The sequence below is a fragment of the Acanthopagrus latus genome, chromosome 21, assembly GCF_904848185.1.
Source record: "Acanthopagrus latus isolate v.2019 chromosome 21, fAcaLat1.1, whole genome shotgun sequence".
Lineage (NCBI taxonomy): Eukaryota > Metazoa > Chordata > Actinopteri > Spariformes > Sparidae > Acanthopagrus > Acanthopagrus latus.
In genome coordinates, this window is record NC_051059.1 from 10911147 (window position 1) to 10930213 (window position 19067).

General features: G+C 43.8%; 1 protein-coding gene across 2 annotated transcripts in view; it reads left to right on the forward strand.

The window, feature by feature from the left end:
* cadm3 (cell adhesion molecule 3) overlaps window positions 1-19067 on the forward strand; it is a 96091-nt gene that overhangs the window by 39587 nt on the left and 37437 nt on the right. For both annotated transcript variants that reach the window (XM_037085145.1, XM_037085146.1), the window contains exons 3-4: window positions 1039-1188; window positions 18973-19067. The exon at window positions 18973-19067 is cut by the window's right edge and continues 58 nt beyond it. In XM_037085145.1, the coding sequence (XP_036941040.1) occupies window positions 1039-1188; window positions 18973-19067 (245 nt within the window). The remainder of the gene's footprint in view (window positions 1-1038; window positions 1189-18972) is intronic.

Genomic DNA, 19067 nt, shown 5'->3' on the forward strand with positions numbered 1-19067 from the left:
TTGTCAATTATGCCACATTTTTGTTTTGTTCGGGATCAGGTTGAGTGAGTGCTGGCACGTTCCAGAGCGAGCAGGGAGGGGAGGGGAAGCGCAGAGGCATGGCTAGGCACCCGGAGCCGCGATAACGTCACACATCAGAAAGTGGCGTGGCGGCCATGTTCAGAGTAACTTACCGTAACGGGCGGCTGCGTGCTTTAGCATACGTCTCCAGCCGTCGACCACCCTCACTGAATGCAGAGAGCAGAATTAGCCTGCACCACCACCCGTTATCAAGGGCCCCCTGTTAAATACCATAATTTAGGCCAATTTGAATACTGTTAAACACCCAGGCAGTTCACTGTTCAGTGGTTTTTGTGGTGTTCCAGCTCCGGCTCCAGCTCGAGCCTTTTAGAATCCCTTCATTATACTGGGTCATTTGTATTCTCTTTCTCTTTCCCTCTGACCTGCTCATTTCCATAATGCCTGTCCCGTTTGAGCTTGTTCTGTACCAGCCGATACATATGCATGGCGTTTAAAAACTTGACACAGATATTGACAAAAGAGGGTTACAGAGCTATTAGAGGTAGAAGACAGTGCTCTTGTTGTTGCCTTGACCTGTCGGGAGCCGCTGCCTGCCGTGGTCTCTTCATCTTGGCTGGTCCCTCAGGTCGTGCAGTCTCTGGGTGCCAGGCCTGCTACTGACTCATCGCTCTTACATTGGCCTCACAGACATACAGGCAGATAGCCATTTGTCTGCTTTTTTTGTTCCGCTGACAGCATGTCCGTGTGTGTGCGTGCATTGTGCCTTTGCTTTCAGAAAGACAGATAGAGATATATAGATAATCTGACAAGCAGAGAAAGAGATGGGCGGGGGGAGATAGAGAGAAGGAGAGAGAGCGAGGCAAGTAATGCATTTTGTGGGTTTATCTGATTTGTGTGTTGGTGTGTGCTACTATTTTTGCTTGTATTTTCATATGAGTGCAGTGTCTGTCTGACTACTCCCTGTTGCCTCTCTATCGCTCTGTCTTATGAGTTTTCTCCCTCTCTCCCGCTACCTAGACGAAGACCCCTTGCAACCAGTGACCTCAGATGAGACGGTGTCCGTGGGGGGCACAGTGACACTGACCTGCCGGGTGGCCGAGAGCGACAACTCTTCACTGCAATGGTCCAACACCGCACAGCAGACCCTGTACTTTGGAGAGAAGAGAGGTGAGAGGGAGAGGCGGGTGCAGAGAGACACGGGGTGCGGGGACCAGAAAAGCCACGAAAGTGTCAGTGACGCAACCTCATCTCCTACAAAATACACTCAAACACACGTCGCTTGCGGGCGAGTGACCGAATCCATTTGGTCCACGTCTCAAGCCAAGTCATTTTTTCTTTGGCAAATGAAGTCACGTCACGGGTTGTGTCAAGTCGAGTGCTTAGTCAAAGGCGCAGTTTGTAAGATATAGCCAGAATTTAATTTAAAACATTAGGCATTGCCTTGTCCCTGAAGTAAAACTCTTTGCCAGAAACGCTGTAAATTGTAAATCACCTCCTTACTGTATCCCCTGCCACAGCCAAGGTTAGTTACCAAAGAGCAGCAGCTGTCCATGACTCTGGTGATATGCTGCCCCCTGCGTTTTGGAGTTACTTTTGGCCATACTCTACAAATTATACCTTTAAGGCAAGCCAAGTCCTAAATCAATCCCCAGTCTAACCTGCAGTACCCAGTCTTTATAAAGAGCAAAGCCGAGGAGGTAGTGGCTGTCATATAATTATATTATTGCCAGATCTATCCAATCAGTTCAACATGTATGCCTATTAATTTATTTTTGCTGTATTGATATTCAGTGGGTTATATGTAATCAAACAAAAAAACCTTATAACTTTATGAAAGCTTATTTAATTTTCTCTGGCTCAGAAAGATCTTTTCCTCCCCGTCACTTTTAAACAATGTCAACTGACAGAGAGAGTAAAGAAGACACTGAACTTAAAGCATAAAATGAACACAGACAAGTAATCTGAGTCGTCATGTCTCAAGTAAAGTCAAGTCATTAGTCTTTGACTTCTGTCAGGTCAATTTGCAAGAGTCGGCTGAAGTCCACATCTCTGCAAATATGCTGTGGAGGGAACAAATCACTTGTAGCGTTCATACCCGTTTAGAAAGTCGGACATTGTTCTACCACAGACATGTTGTAGAGTTGGGTATCTCGGTTTTTTTGGCTCAAGTGCAGCAAAGCAGTAAAAAACAGCAAAATGATATACTTTCAGAATACGCCCATTATGACCCCACTTATATATAATTTTGAATGTTACATATCTGTATAAAACTGGATGCATGTTAAACATGTCTGGGAGCTGTCTACACTGTACTGTCTCGTTAGATACATATTGTTCTACGTTGATTGTAGCTGTACGCAGCACTAATTGCCCAAGTCAAAATTTCCCCACAGGGACAATAGAGTAAATCTTATCTTAATGGACTAACATGTGCATCCCTGTTGGCCAGATCACAACTCTGATTGCAATCCATTTTGGTTTCCCAGGCTACATGCAAATCAAAATATAGGCTTAAACAACCCGCAAACATGTCAATGAATCACATTTATTTACGACAAGGAAGCAGCAGATGATATCTCCTTTAAGGGTTTTCATTCACACACCTCCCACGTGTTCGTATATATCAATGCTTTCTCACCTACACAGTTCATTAAGTCATTGAACCAATCAGAGATCAGATAAATGCTGCAACAGCCTGGGTGGGCCGTCCGTAACGTCATATGTGTTGAAATCAGTGAAACAGTGTTTTTCTCTCTGTCGACGTCAGACACGGCGGCTGATTTCTGTGTCACTTCAGCTGCAGTTATCACAAGGGATAGACTGTGTCGAGTCCACATCCACACACACTGCTGACAGAGTAAAGATTATTGATGCATCGTGGAGAGACAGATTCACACCTTTTCAACATGAATGATGTGTCTTGAGTAAGTGGAATTCAGTCCATCTTGAGTGCTTCTTGAATGAATTCACTCTTTTGAGATCAGATGAATTCCAATCTGCCTGAGATGAATAGATGCAAATAGGGTCTTAATTTGTCGCAGGAGACAGAGATGTTTGCTGCTGCATCTCTGCTGAACAAGGCGCTAATAATCACTTAGTACACGCTGGGTCAAAAGCTTTGTTCAAGAGAAGAACCCTCAAATAGAGAACTGAGATAGCAAACAGCATGTTATTGTAGTATTGTACAGCGCCGAAAATGCTCTGTAAGTGCATCAAATGAAAACAAAGGACTAAAAGAATAAACCTCCCCCTTCGATGGGTGAAAAGCATCGATGTGTCCAATTCATGCATCGACTTTTTTAGAGAAAACCTGTCAGCTCTTTAATAATCCATTTGGCGCAAGTCGATGGCCTCGCTGGCTGGTAAGCCGAGATGGGGTTTGATAATATTTTGAAAAGCGAGGCTTCGTACACCTTGGTGCCCTGGCCCAGCATCACACAACAGACCCTGCATTTTTAAATGGAAAAAAAGAAAGTAGGTGAGAGAGACGGCTGGTGGCAGGAAAGAAATGACACTGTAAATAAGGATTGACGCCATAAATATGGAGTTTTGGTTCTAATGATTACTTTCTGACTGTGTTTGCACAGACCCATAGTTCAAAACATTGTCGAGAGTGAAAAGAAGCGTGCGCGGCCGCCGGTTTGAGTATCAAGCCGGGGAAATTACCAGGCTGTGATGGCAATAAAAAAGAAAGTCGTACGCTTTTTATTTGACGTGATGAAATAAATGCCCCGAAATGCTTGTTAAAGTCAAATGATTTTAAGAAAACTTTAGAGCCTGACAAGCTTAAATGCCGCCTCCAACTTTTTGTAGTCTGCCTCTTTCCATTGGTCCAGCATCACACAACAGACTTGGTACTTGGGAGTGAAAAGAGGAGAGTCTGGGACAGATGGAAGGAGGACTGGGAGAGTTGGAGAGTTAGAGGGAAAGAAAGAGAGAGGGAGAGAGAACACTTAACAGCAGAAGTGAAGTGACAGAGGGATGGAGTTAGGAATGGCGAGAGCATGGACGGACACAGGCCGCGAAGTTCTCATTGCAGAGGGCCAACATTTTTTGTTCCAAACTGACAGTTTGGAAAAAAACAAAAAAAAACAAAAAAAAAAAACAGAGCGGTGAGAGAGAATGACGGAGCGAGGTGGGGAAGGACAAATGCAGAGATCAGCAAAGTCTGTACTCCAGATGGAGCTTCAACCACAGTGGAGAGGAGAGAGGTAGAATGTGAGGCTCTTCTCTGCAGTGATAGAACACTTAAAGGCCGACCTGTACTTTGGTGGGAATTGAGAAGAGTACTGGAGGAGCAGGAGGAGGAAAAAGCAGAAAATGGGGAGGAGGAGGATGAGGGGCGAAGTGAGATGAAGCAGAAACTCCCCACCGCAGTGGACCAACATGCACAGCAGATGCTGTGCTCTGGGAGGCTGGGAGTCTGGAGACAGGGAGGGGAGAGCGAGATGAGGGGAGCCATTTTCTTTAAAGTCCTGCAGATGGAAAAAGAAAGAGGATCTTTGCTTTTTATGGAGAGAAGAGATAGATATTGGAAAGAGATGGAGGAGGAAGGAATATCGAAGACTATGGCAGAGAATGAAGGAATGAGATGAAAAAGAAAAAAATGTTTCGCACTCAAACAAGACATCGATAAACAACACGGTGTCAAGATTCCCCTAACGATGTTGTCCGCGGTGCTCCGGACACAGCGCTCACATCCGCGCATTCAGGAATCAAGTCTTGTTTGCCTGATATGTGCATTATTTTGCCCCCGGACCTTCATAAGCACGACAACATCATGTTTTTTGGCCTTGAAGACACAAAACAGTGTTAAAAGCATTCGTCACAAGTGTCATATGCTTTCTGAGCGGCCACTTAAAGCAACATTATGCAACATGTCACCTTGATAACAGCTTCAAAATCACGTTGATGCCGCAGTGTCTTGTAAAATGGGGAATGGTGTCTCTGTCTCAGCCACTTTGTCTGCAGTTCAAGGCTTTACAGTTAGCATTCAGCAGGATTAGCACAGTTTAGCACCGGCGGAAGTTATCGTGGAAAACCGTAAAGTTTAAAAAGATTAAAAAGGACATTTTGGGGCCAGAAAAGCAAAAGATGTGCTGGAGGAAGCCAAAGAGAGCGCTGAATAGAAGGGCAAAGTCAGTGAGCAAATCTCCGTGGGTTCAAATCTGTTTACATCACAAACCATTTGATCTATTGGCAATACAAGCATACAAATTAGTGAAGCTTTGATTTGAGGAACAGATCATGGTTATGATTCAAACAAACATGTTTCAAAGTCACACAGATATCACGGCAATTTCAATGGAGCATTTTCAAAAGCTGTCTTTTTTTTTTTTCTGTTTCACATGATTTGTTGTTATTAAGTTGTTCTGCTCCGTTAAACGGAGCTTCGCTATCACCCACATGTGACTGAAATTTGACAAAAAAAATAATGACAGACATTTCTTGTTATGGTAGTTTACTGTGATTATCCTGCCAAGAAGCGAAAGAAGGACGGGCAGGCTGATTGAGAAAAAAGTAAAATTGAAAGACTTAAAAGTGAGGCAGGAAGGAGGGGAACATAGTGACTAGAAACACCTCAATGCTCCACTTCGGTAATGATGGATCGAGGCGGAGCAGCGAGTCATCTATGCAGTTGGCCCCGGACTGCAAAGCACCGACAGACTGCCTCAGAGCTGATACAGCAAGATGCTAGGGGGGTGAAAATAAGGGGAAAAAGCAGGACATAGTAGAACAGGGACTGAAAAAGGGAGAAGAAGTAAGAGAGCTGATTGAAGAGAGAAAATCAGGACTCCGCACCATCACAGTCCAACGCCGCACAGCATGCACCAGGCTGCAGAGAGCTGAATCTCGACAAAACCGGACGGGCGGGAGGGAGAGGGATGGACGAACTGTGTGATGAGAGATAGGAGAAGAAGAAGAAAATCATGAGTGACAGCTCCTCACAGTGATGGTCGCTGTACTGCAGAGTGGAAGATCCGAGATGGTAAATTCAGAAGCGGGAGAGACGAGAGAAAAAAAAAATGAATAGCCAAGAGAAGAATGGGGGAGACTGGGAGCGACGGAATGACGAAAACTGACGGAGAGTATAAAGACAGAGTGGTAGATATCACATTACGACGATGGGAGAAGTGGGAATGTTAAAACGACGCGGTGGCTATGAGGAAAGAGCCCTCTGGGTTTCATTTTGAAAAAAGTTCTCACTCACAAATAATGTGGAAAAACAAGGAGAAATCAAAGCTGCGAGATATGAGGTGTTATCAGGGTCACATCAGTTTAACTCTGTGGTAGATTGAAAGCTCAAACTGACTTAAATCATTAGTCAGGCGCCCGTAAAGCCATCGGTACCAGTTTTAATGGACCCTGCTTTGTACAGAGAGGGGCAAACAGAGTGTGGGCACATTTAAGAACCCCTGTTTTTGTTTTTTTTTTGTTTTTTTTTTAAAAAGCTACATGGAAGTGAAAAGAAAAAGACAAAAAAAAAATGAATAAATAAAAAGTAAAAAAAAATAACCAGCCTGGTTCCAGTGGAGCAGAGCTAATGAGAGTTCTGCAACTATAACTGCCCAGATAAAGATAAAGCAAAACAGGAAATTAATTGTTAAGGGACACAAAGCCCAGTTGTGTTTATTAAAGCAGATACAATGACAAAAGAAAAAAACGACAACAACAAAAAAAACGTGTACAGCTAATCCCGTCCTGTATTAATCTGAGCGTGAACATTTAGAGCAAAGGAACCTGTCATTCCATGGCGACAAAAAAACAAATGATCTGATAGCTGAAGCCAATACAGGATATTTTAATACATTTTAAGGCCTTAATTCGAGATCATTTATTTTAAGACCCTTTTAAGGAACTGAAGATACCCTGGAGGGGACGTGTGGGAGTGGATGGGTGGATGGATGAGAGGAGAGGAGAGGAGGAAAAAAAAACTGCTAATAGAGGAGATTAGACGGCAAGGAAAGCATGAAAACAGATGGGTTCCTGCGTTAATGTGCGGCCACCAGGAGACAGCGAGGAAGACGGGGGAGACATCTAGACAAAGGGATGGACATGAGGGAGATAAAGACAGGCGGAGAAAACCAAAACACTCGAATCAAGACAAAGAAAGGGGAACAAATAAGGACATCACATTTACATATCTGGCTTTTAGCCGGTGCTTTCATCCAAAACAACTCGCCTAAAGCTGGTATTAATGCAGAGCATCTATGCGGGCTGTCTGAGTTTCTTCTTAGGAGACACAACAGCGTCAGAGTGAGCCAGCAAGTCCTGAAAATGAGTTTAGAAAACTCTGTTTGAGCTCATGAGCTCGCTGGGATAGTTTGCATGGACAGGAAAATAATAAGGAAACCACAGACGAGGCTGAGCGAGTGTCAGGAGAAGAGATGATGAAGCCTGACAGACAATTCTCCCGCTTTGTTCCCCATTTCGAGGCTCTGACCTCCGGCGGACGCTCTGGTATTCGTTTGGTGACCTGATCAATGTCTCGATTAGTCGTTTTGTCCATGAGACATCGGAAAATGGTGAAAAATGTCCATCGCAACACCACGCCCTCTTATTCCGATGGTGGAAAATAATCACACTTAGCACGCACACGAGGCCGAAACACTTAATAAAATAGTTGCTGATTCATCCTCTGTTGCTCTAATGAAGTAATCTGCACATTTACCCCCCCCCATCTGCGTATGTGTTTTGCTGACTTTAAGACAATTTTCCAGACGATAAAGTTGTAATTTATTCTATTCTATGCAATTGAGAAATGTAGCTAATTAATTTACGAGCCCATTAGCAACTAACAACTGGTGGTCCAGCTTTATTAAACCGAAAACTTTAAACGTGAACCAACATCTTTGCTATGTGCCTGGGATCAGTTTGTTTATTTGTAATGAAAAACGGCCTGACGTCGTGTAACTGACATACATCCTGGGCAGTCGACACAGCAGCAGGCCAGAGGTGGGGTGGGCACCGCGAGCGAGGTCGGTTCTCGCTCCAAAATCCTCCCAAAAAACAATTTCATAAAGTGAGCCCAAACTCAGGAATGCATATTACATGACGTAGATGCAATAATACGAAAATTACTTTCCTCCAGTGTGACAGATTATGAGACAGTAGCACAAATTGGATGCTTTATATTCTCTTGTAAGCTAACGATTAACTTTCAGCCGGAGAAATAAGGATGAATGAAGATATTTGTTTTGGTTGGTCGGCTCTTGATTAAAAAATAAAATCTTTTGGGAAAAACAAACTCACAAAAAGAAAAAAAAAAAAAACCTGTTTGTCTGACTCATGAGGGGTTAGAGCCAAGGTTATCATGGCCGTCCAATGTGAAACTATATTTCCAGCCGTGTCCCTGTCACATAACACCTCCATTATTTTTCTCTTCCTTCAAGGTTCATGTTATATATGTTTTTAGGTCTGCTCAATCAATACAAATGAATGAGATCAGCCACCCATGGCTTCCACGGAGAAATGTTCGCTTCGTATGCGTATTCTACATAGGCACCCGGGGCAAATACTCACAACTGGAGGTCTGCAAACACATTTCGTCACCGGGGGGAACAAAAAAAAAATAAAAATCTGTTTATTTACTTTCATCCTGCCTATAATTTTATTTATTTGTCATGTGCGGCTTCCTTCCTTTCCATAAAAGCATATCAGCAGACATCAGATGGGCTATCTGCCTCTGTGCAATTTAACAAGGTGATGGATCTCCGGTGATTTACAAACCACGACGGACGGGGAAGCGCCTGTCTGGTGGGAGGATATTGAGTAGGCAGACTTTAAATGTGGTGAAAATGACTGTATCTTGTAAATCATTTCATGAGCACGTAAGTGTTAAGCAGTCTTAAGTGAAACGAGCACAGAAAATATTGAAATTGATGGCGAGCTCCGCACACTCAGCCTCTCGGAGAGCGACACAAACTGACAATGACGGCTCACAACACAGCGCGAGACTGTACTCCAAATGCAGGGCGTGAAATGTTTTTTGACATTTTCAGAAAAAAACTATTGATCCACATCGCATCAGTCAAAGTTTTCTTGGTGTCTGGGAAGGCTCTCTGGAGAATGTATTAACAACAGCCATCACAAGACCGAGAGACTGCAGGAGAGACGTTTGAAATCTAGCACATGAAAGAAGGCTTTTTCTACCTTTTTTCTCTTCGTATTGTCTGAACTCTCTCTATATTTTTTTTTTCCACTCGTCCTTAAAATAATCACATGTAATGGAAGACAAGTGCAGGGAGATGAAAGGCACAAGGAAACAAAGAACTCAAAGTTAAAAAAAATCCAATTTATTTTTTGAGGTTAATGAAGTAAATATAAGAAAAACATCCCCTGTGTGATCCAGAAATTGGCCTTTTGCTTCTCACCCGCAGAAAGATAAATCAATAAACCATACATAAAACAGTACAGACGCGCATATGGTTATACTGTATTAGTCTAATTGTTATGGCTCCACGGTCTCATTTTCTTCCTCAGGTGAAGGAGGAGGCAATCTTTTACCTGATGCAATCTTTTATTTTTATTTCAATGAATTTCAGGAATTATTGCATTCTTCATGCTGAGATGTTGACTTGTAGCAGACTGCAAAACAGTTGTGATTGTGTCTGTCTCCCCTCTTTCATCTGATGTTTACCTGCCAGCTGGAACAGTTGTGATTTTTTCCTTCTCTTCTCCTAATTGTGTTTTTTTGTTTGTCGCAGACAGTCCCATCCTTAAAAGAGTATAGGTCGGCACTGGGAAATACACTTACATGATTTCTCATTGAGAGTGAGATGAGAAAATGATCTATACACCAAAAATGAGTCCTCAGCTAGCAGTTGGTTAGCTTAGCTTAGCATAAAGACTAGAAAGAGCTGGCCTTGCTCTATCCAAATGCCACAAAACCTGCGTTGTTTTAGACTTCAAAGAGTCTTGAAGCTGGGGAAGGTAAAGTCTTTTAAAAGGATGTTTGTTGGTGTATTTGTTAAAATTATTCTTACATCCCAACAGCAATTAACGCTCTAACAAACAAATTAAAGAAATTCATTGCACAGAAATCGCTGAAATTGGCACATAATTATATTACTAAAGCTATTAGAAAGCTAGCTACACAAGAAAGGCAAAGAAAATGCTGCAAATGTTCCCAGTACCTAGATGTTAGCTCAAGGGCTGGCAGTATTAACGATAGCCATGTTTGTTGTTCATCATGATAATATTTTAGTGTTTTCTTACATGTGAATAAGACATAAGGCAGCGGGATACGGTCAGCATTGACAACAATGTGTTGTGCACTTTTTGGGGGAGTTCCTTTAGAGGGAGGCCTGAAAGGAGAGGTTGGGATTTTTGGTTGGACACTTTCAGTCTAGCTTGCTCTTGCTGATATCTCCAACAGTGCTAACCCCAGCTTAGTGCAATGTTTAAAAATTTAGATTTAATTCATTCAAAAAATGTACTAAAATGACCAACATAATGTGAAGAAATAATAGAACTGATGTTATGTCAAAGACGAAAATGTGTCGCTGAGATATCTACTTAAGTTAGCATGCTAACCAGCTAGCCCTGGCCTGTCCTGTTGCATTCAACCACCCTGAGATCCAAGTCAGGACTGTGAGCTGCACTGCTAACTGAGCTAACTATCTAAGTACAGCTGGAGTTGGCAGCTTTTTAGCAGTTTCTCTGGTTATATGCTGCCCCCTTGCAGTATGTGTGGATTCGACAATTCCCACATATTGCCCTGCAAATGTCTCTGCTCTTTCTCTTTCTGGATAGACTGAAGCACGGTAGCTGTGTCCTCTTGTCTCCAGTTTTTATTCAAAGCTAAGCTAACCCCCTCCTGGCTTCAGCCTCAGATCTAATGGACAGATACGAGAGTGTTATCGATCTTCTTATCTTACTCCCGACAACATAGCACAGAAGGGCATTTTCCCCAAAATGTCAAACTTTTCCTTTATACTAGCCATTTGTAGAAGCGAGGATAAACCTGACATACCACACCGCCAGACAAGGGCAATCAAAATCAAAGCACCGCAGGACATCAAGAGACATCACAGAGAAGGGTGAATATATCCCCCACTTTACTTTGCATAAGTTTGATCCTTTGACTTAAAAAATGAGCAGCAAAGTTAATGTGGTGGCACGCAGACAACCAGGAGCAGCTGAAAGCAGCGGGCTGATAGTGACAGCCATTATGATAATTGCTTCCTTCCTTCTTTTCGCTATAAAGGTGAGGAAAAGATGGGAAAATAAGCTATGCTTCGGCATTATACATTTCACTCTGTTGTGCCTCCTTTTCTAATCAGTGTGCAGCAAACTGAGCAGCCAGCATGAGCTGTGTCTTCTCTAGGTAATCTAGCTCTTAGGATGTGTCATCGGTCAGTGTTATTTGCCAGAAATCCCCAATGGACATTTTTCACTGCTGTAAATACTACATGGCAGGATTTCATTGGCGTGTTGCTTGAAGCCGATACACCATTGGGAACGTTTCTCACTCAAGTTTCGACTGGAACTAATGCCTCCTTGCTTCAATTTGCACCACCGTGGGCAAAGTTTGGTTCATCTCGCTCTGTTTGCCTTCTCCCGTTCATTTTGCATAAATTTGTGCTACCGCCTCTAAATGATTCTTTTTCTTTTTTTATTCTGTCTGAAGGTTGGGAAAGAGAGACGAGTGGATTGAGAGGGAGAAAGAGGCGGAGGGGAAGGTGGATAAAAAAACTGACAGAGGTGTGTGTTTATCAAGCGTTTCATAGTTGGCGCACTGATCCAGGATCAATTGACACTCTCAGATCAGTGGGAGCGGTATGATCAAGGGAAGCCAGCGGTCACTGAACCCAGATCAGCTGTCGGAAAGGACGGATAATTAGGGAGCTGGAGAGAATATTCAGAAAACAGATGGGAGGATGGAGGCGACATGTGTGGGAGAGAGGGAGAGGGAGAGAAGGAGGACGAGAGGCAGTCGCTTTGGATGTGAGTGTCAGCTAAATGCCTAAAAATGTAAAACAAAATGAAAGAGAGAAAGCTGAGTGATGAGAGGAAGGGGGGGGTGGGGGAGACAGAAGAAGAAAGGGAGAAGAACGAGGCAGGAAAGGGAGAAAGACAGAAAGACATCGGAGGGAAAGTGGACTGAGAGGGAGGTAGGAGGGAGGTGAATGCAGATTCAAGCTGAGGCGAAGCGGGAGATGAAGAGATACAGAAGCTGGGAGGTGGATAGAGACAGAAATATGGGAAATATTGGTCTGTAACTAATTTACTTTGCTTCGGCAACACAGGTTTCTCTCCCACCATTGTTCCAATGAAGCGAAATTTGAATTTGAGAGAGTTTCCGTCAGTGTGGAAACTTGGTTGGGAAAGGCGTGAGGAGGCAGGAGGCAGATGAAAAAGGTATGCGCGCTCGGTATGTGTTGCGAGAAAAATCCCCCTCAACCTGAACGTTTGAAGTTGAAAGAGCATGAGAAAGACTGAGGGAGGAGTAGGGGGAAGCTGGGTGGAAGGATGGAGACGAGCGGGCGAAAATAGCTGCTGTGACCGGATCAACAGTTGGACCTGTGGGGAGTATCGGATCTCGAGTTTCGAGCTGCAGACAAAAACCGCTGTCTGACCCAACATGCACACACACGAGCGAGGGAGACGTGCAAAACACACTCTCAAACACCGACGTACAAAAAGCTTTGTGTTCTGATAAGCGGACCCTGTTACTTGCTATGTAATCAACCAGCACAAACGCACCATCTTCTCAGCTCCAAGCCCTCCTGACACCACTTAGAAACCCCTCACACTCGCACATATGCTCACACATTGAGCTGCAAAGAGGAAGGAGAGGCTGTTCGCTGATGTCTTTAATCTTGCTGAAAAAAAATCACATTTTATTTTCTGTGACAACAAGACAACAACATGGGGACACAACAGAGTCCTTGGTAATGTTACGGCACCATAGGGCTGCTGGGGATGAACCACAGCCATTCCAGCCAGTGTAGCTCTGTCTGCAAGTGGAGCGTGTGGGTCGATTGTCAGTGTGTCCAAAAACATTAGAGGTATCACTGTACCAGAGACAACACTGCACCAGCAATGGACAAACTCCACCTTCACTGTGAGCTCACGTTTGGTTAGGTGTAGGCAACAAAAGCACTTGGTTAGGTTTTAGGGAAACATTGTGTATCGGTTTAAAATAACTTTGTTACTTAGGGTTAGGGTTTTGTAATCAGGTGGTGTAACTCAAGACACAAACACAGCAGTCTCCCGAATGAACACCGCCCTCCATCCCCGACCTCCTCCCTATACAGACTTTTCGCTCTTTGAACTTCCCAGTCCCCTCTTCCTCCTTTGCAGCTGTAACAATTACTTCAGCCACTAGAGGTCACAGTCCAGCACAAAATGTAAATGTGTGTCGTCATAAGCTGCTTCCAATGTTTTGTTTTTTTTTTCTGACTGGGACGGTGGCTCACTTCACAACGCAGTGTTGCTGCGTTCTCTGCTTCGCTATCTTTATGCAGTACCCAAAAGTCATATGAAGAGATCTTGCGTCTTAAAGTTTCTGATATGAACTCATAGAATACCGACGGTGGACGAACCAACTTGACTACTAAATATAGAAGAACTTGTAAAGAAAGTAGTGGGGGAAAAATACAATACTTGTTTTAAAAATGTACTGGAGTTGGAAGTATAACGTGGCAGAAAATGAAAGCACTCAAGTGCAAGTCCCTCAAAAGTACAGAACTTGAGGAGATGAATGCAGTTACATTCCCCGATGTCTTTATGCAACATTTCTACTTCTTTCCACAGCAGCATGCCTCTCAGACGCATGAACATTTACTTGCAAAAGTAAAAGAATTAATTATACTTCTAGTTTGTTGTTGACTTTCCATAGTTCATAATATCAGTGTTTCACTAAAAGTTTGGGAAGCAGAAGAATGATTTTGAACATATTTCCGTAGATGCCATTTGGGGACTCAGCAACAAAGTTAAGATAAGACAGCGTGTTGCATTAAAACAGCTCCAAAGTATGTGTTACTACTAATGAATCATAAATAACTCACACCTGTGCTTTTAAAGAGACAAAATTCTCTGCTAAACAACTCTGAATGACATTGGAGATTTTGGCTGCTGAAGAAGAGACAGCTACTGTTTCTGAAAGCACTTAAATAATTGCAACTCTTTTTTTCCCCCCGTCTGATTAGCAGATGGCTCCAAACACTGCGACACCCTCAGCTGATGTTGCCACGGAGAAGCACGGCACAGTCAGAGGCACGAAACAGCAACTTCAGCAAACTTTAGCAAATTTAAAATGCCTCGTTGTTATAAGCAGGAGCAGAAAGCACCATTAAATGGCTGCTGAATTAATCCAAAATCGACCCGGAATCCGAAAGTGAACTGATGAAAACCGCTGTATGTTTAATCAGGCGTCCTCTGACTGCTGTGCCGGTGCATGCAGCTGACTGTTCAGTTTGGAGACCGGGTGTTTTTCACTAAAGTGCTTCTTGGGAGATAGCTTCTCTTCTTTAAGTTTGTATGTACACAGGCTTGTGATTTTGACTTTCTGTTAAAGAACCAGATATTTCCTTTTCAATACCGTTGGTGTTTTTATGCCTTTGCAGGGGAGGGCAGTGGGATGTCAGGTAACAAGGGAGAGAGCGATTCAATAATGGTCCATTGTTACGCTTGATGGCCAGAATTTAATCTCAAATCCACAGATTTTCTCGCGCAGTTGCTCATCTTTTTCTACCAATAATTAAACCACAAGAGTTTGATTTTCAAGCAGCCTTTTTGCCTGCTCAGAAAGGGCAGACTGGAGTTGTTTTTGCTGCTTTCAAAAAGTAGGACATTTGAACTACAATACCAGGTTCAGCTGATTCAGAAAGTTTTTTTAAAAGTGTTCAAAGTTGCGAACTCTAATGCTGAGATGTTTCAAGTTTCTTGTCCATCCAAAACTTGGGTGTGCTCCAAATAGCAGTCAACTAACATGTTCTATGAGAAAATAACAAGCGCTAACCCTACCCTACCACCCACACACACACACACACACACACACACACACACACACACACACACACACACACACACACACACACACACACACACACACACACAGCCTTTGTCCATTAATCCAATTTATCTCTATACTAAGACATTCATTACATCCCTTCGCCAAAAGAAAACATAGGGCCAAACAGCAGAGTGTGACCTATTGGCAGACTGTTTATGTTGCCCACGTCGCAGGCTAAACAGCGCACATGTACAATTTTCAGGGGCCTCCACAATCGATGCGCCCCCGTAACTAGATATCATGTCGTTTTCGGGAAATCCATCACACCTGGGCTCGCAAACAATATACATTGTTTATAATGAAAAAAAGGGAGAAACTAAAAAATAAATAAATAAAAAAAAGAAGAGCGATAGGGAGGCCTGGAGTCAGAAAAGATTAGAAATTGGTGAGATGAAAGAGAGAAAGACGAGGAGGAACAAGAGTGAGGCAGAGAGGGGAGATTGAGGAAAGATGAGGGGAAGGGAATTAGGGAGACTGATAGTTGAGCGCAGGGTCCAGAGGGCATGGATAAGTGAATGTGTGCGTCTGTGTTTGTGTGAGTGACCGCATGCCACACACTCCCACACACACACACACACACACACACACCCACACAGAGAGGGTAGCTCATGAAGACAGATGCAGTGACCTTGCTTAGTGATAAGGCATGAAGATAAAGTAGTGTTGGATGAAATAACGGAAAAATATCAAGAGAAACAGAAGTGTGTGTGTGTGCGTGTGTGTGTGTGTGTGTGTGTTCTCGTGGGAGTGCGATAGAGAGAGAGACAGGGGAACAGACAGATGGGGAAATGGAGAGGCAGGGGGATGACAGTGAGACTGAAAGAAAGACAAAGAAGAGACGAGTAGACAAACAGACTCAGACATGGCTCAGTCCCGACAAATGCAAATAAACAATAAGATATGAAGGAGAGACATAACACGCAGACTGTTCAAGCTCACATAATTGGACTCGCCCACACAATAGACTTTTCTTAAGATTCTCCGGGAAAAATTATACTAAACCCCCAAAGGACGCTCGCTGGCAAGTCCTGTCGAGAAGCAGCCGAGCACAAGGGGTGTGGTCAGCGCGCTGGTGTGTGTGTGTGTGTGTGTGTGGTCACAGGTGCAACAGAGCACACTTCCAGTCGACCAGTAGCTGTTAGCTTCTTTTCCCGGTTGGTACATTTGAGGCAGCCCTACCTGAGACAAGTATATCTGTAGAGAGTCGGCTTCATTTCTGAACAACAACAACAACAACAACAACAACTGTTTCTTCCCTCACATGAAATTACTGAGCTCACATTATGCCAAATGCACTCCTTGCTTTCAACTGGTTTAGCCCACGTCATGGGAAAAGGGTTGCTTTGGCAACCTAGCAAAAAAAAAAAAAAAAATCAATGTCAACTTGTTCCCTGTTTGAAAAACGGTGATCCAATATCTGTTTTCTACATTCGAGAATCATAATGGGAAATGAGAAGAACTGAAAAAACAAAACTATAAACCTTCGAATGTTCAAGACTTTTTTTTTCTTTTGTTTTTTGAAAATGTCAGTGAATGTTGGAAATTAAAACTTGAATTGAAAAGAAACCGATAAAGCAATCATTTTAGTAAGCTAGCCTGTTTGCAGGATGCCTAACAGCTGTTTTTCTGATTCTCTCTGTTATTTCATGAGGAAAACAGGTGCTGATGAAGGGTTTTACTGTTGTAAACAAACCATTTACACCAACAACAACTTAAACTCAACTTTGACCACAACCATTGACACCAAGTAAGACTCTTCGACTGTATAAAATGTGGCTCTGAATAGTAAAGCCAGTGCAGAAGTGCCTTCAACCTGCTCTCTCTCTGAAGGCCAGCAGCGGGGCGCCTCCACTGGTTGAATTGTATGTAAGCTTATGAGAAAATGACCCTACTTCTCACTTGATTTATCGCCTTAGTAAACAGTTTTCTAATGAGTTAATGGTTTCAGTCACTAGTTTCTTCATCAATGCAGACACACACAGGTCGCAACCACCTATCAGATCCGATCAGGATAACCTCCCCAGCTCCACCCTCTCGTCCAAAGCACGGTCACTTCTGGCTCTGAAAACCCCCAACACACCAGGGGGTGACATCGGAGCGGGTTTGCGCTTTGGACGTCTTGAAAATAGCTGTGAAACATGAAAAGGATGTTCCCCTGTGGGAGTTTTAAAGGGACGCTTTGTCTTGTTTCACACCTGCTGTCCTGCACCGATTCCACATATATCTGTGCCATGTCTCCGCGCCTACGTCTGCCTCAAGCACGACTGATGCGGTTTATAACTGAGTTTTCTCAGACTTCGCCGCGGCTGAGACTGGGAATGAGACAAAAATCGCACTATGGCAACTTAAAACGACTTTCAATCAAATCCACCGGACTTTTTCACTTTACCCCACCACGGTTGTGTTTTGCAGGTATCAGCTTTCTGTGAGCCTGCTTGTTATATATTAAGTCATTACTTGCGGGGGAGTCGACTCTGCCTGATGGCGCCAGAGAACAAAGCTGGAAACCCTTTATTGAGACAGAGAGATAGACGGATAGGCATCTAGATAGACAGGCAGATAGAAAGGCGGGGAGACAGACAGCAATCACACAGCACAAACACCGTAGAGGTCAATGCTATCACAGAAACGAGCGGTTATTTCGTAGCATTTCATCATCATCATCTATCTTGGTCGCTTGTGCGCTCTCTCCCTCTTTCATGGCTGGATTTCTCATTGATGACAAAGCCATTTATGTCTCTCTTATGTTCCCTCCTGCCTCCCTCGTCTTCCTCTTCCTCCTCCCTCCTCCTCCCTCCCCCCACCCGTCCCTCACTGCCTCTCCCTTCTTCTTCTTCTTGCTATTTATGCTTCCTCTGTTTTATTTTCTCTGTTTTTTTTCCCCTCTCGCTCTTGCACTTTCTGTCGTCTCTCGTGCTCATTTTGCATCTCTTTTACTCCCCCCTTTGTCTTTCTTTGCCTTGCTCGCTTCGCTGCTATTTTTTTCCTCCTCTATCACCTCATCTTCCTCACTCCTCTTCCTCCTCACTCCGCCTCTTACATCATTTTCTCTCCAAACACCTCTCCCCCTCCCTCTCTCCTCCTCCCCCTCCATCTTTCCATTTTACCTTTCTCTTTCCCATGATTTAAATTCTTCTCATCATCTTTCTTACTTTGCCTCTTACTCCGCTCTGCCGTCTCTTCTCGCCCTCCTTTACATGCTCTCTTCCTCTCTTCCCGCCTCTCTTATTCTTCTCCCTGACTCTACTTCTCCTTTTCTTTGCATTGTTTATTTCCCTACTTTGCCCGCCTTCCATCCATTATGGAGTTACGGATTATGGATCCTGCGCTCACATTTCTACTTTACTTTACTCTCATCCTTTCCCTCTCCAACTCCCTTTTTCTCTTCCAGTCCTCCCTTCTGTCCATCCTTTCTACATCTTTCTCCTTCACCTCTGCCACATTCGGTCTCCCCGTCTTCCCCGCTGTCTTGCCTCTTTCTACCTTCCCGTCTCTCATCTTCCTCCCACCCTCACCCCGCTTTTTTCACCACCCTCCCCCGGCATTCTCCCTTCCCCATCTCTCTGCCACCTCACTTCCCTTTTCTTCTTCCTTGCATCCTCTTGTCTTCCCTCGTCACTTCCTTTCTCTTCCTACTGCACCTCCTCTGCCTCCTCTGCCTCCCCCTTTTCTTTCGCTTCTTCTTCTGCAGAGCAAGAAACGTGAGAACTATTACACGTCCCTTGCAATGAGAGAGAAACCCGCAATTAATCGCTGCGTTCAAGTTCTAAAAGTTTACAAGCCAAAAAATAACATAATACTTAGCATCAGCAGTTAATAATTTAAAAGGCAGACCTTGTACAGCTTTTCCTCCTAAATATTTCATAAAGCAGAACAATTACAAATGCACATGTCTAATTATTGATATCCTGTTCCTCTTTCACCTTCAGCGCTCAGAGACGCCCGCATCCAGCTGCACCGCTCGACTCCCACCGAGCTTTCCATCACCATCGCCGAAGTGCAGCTGTCCGACGAGGGCGAGTAC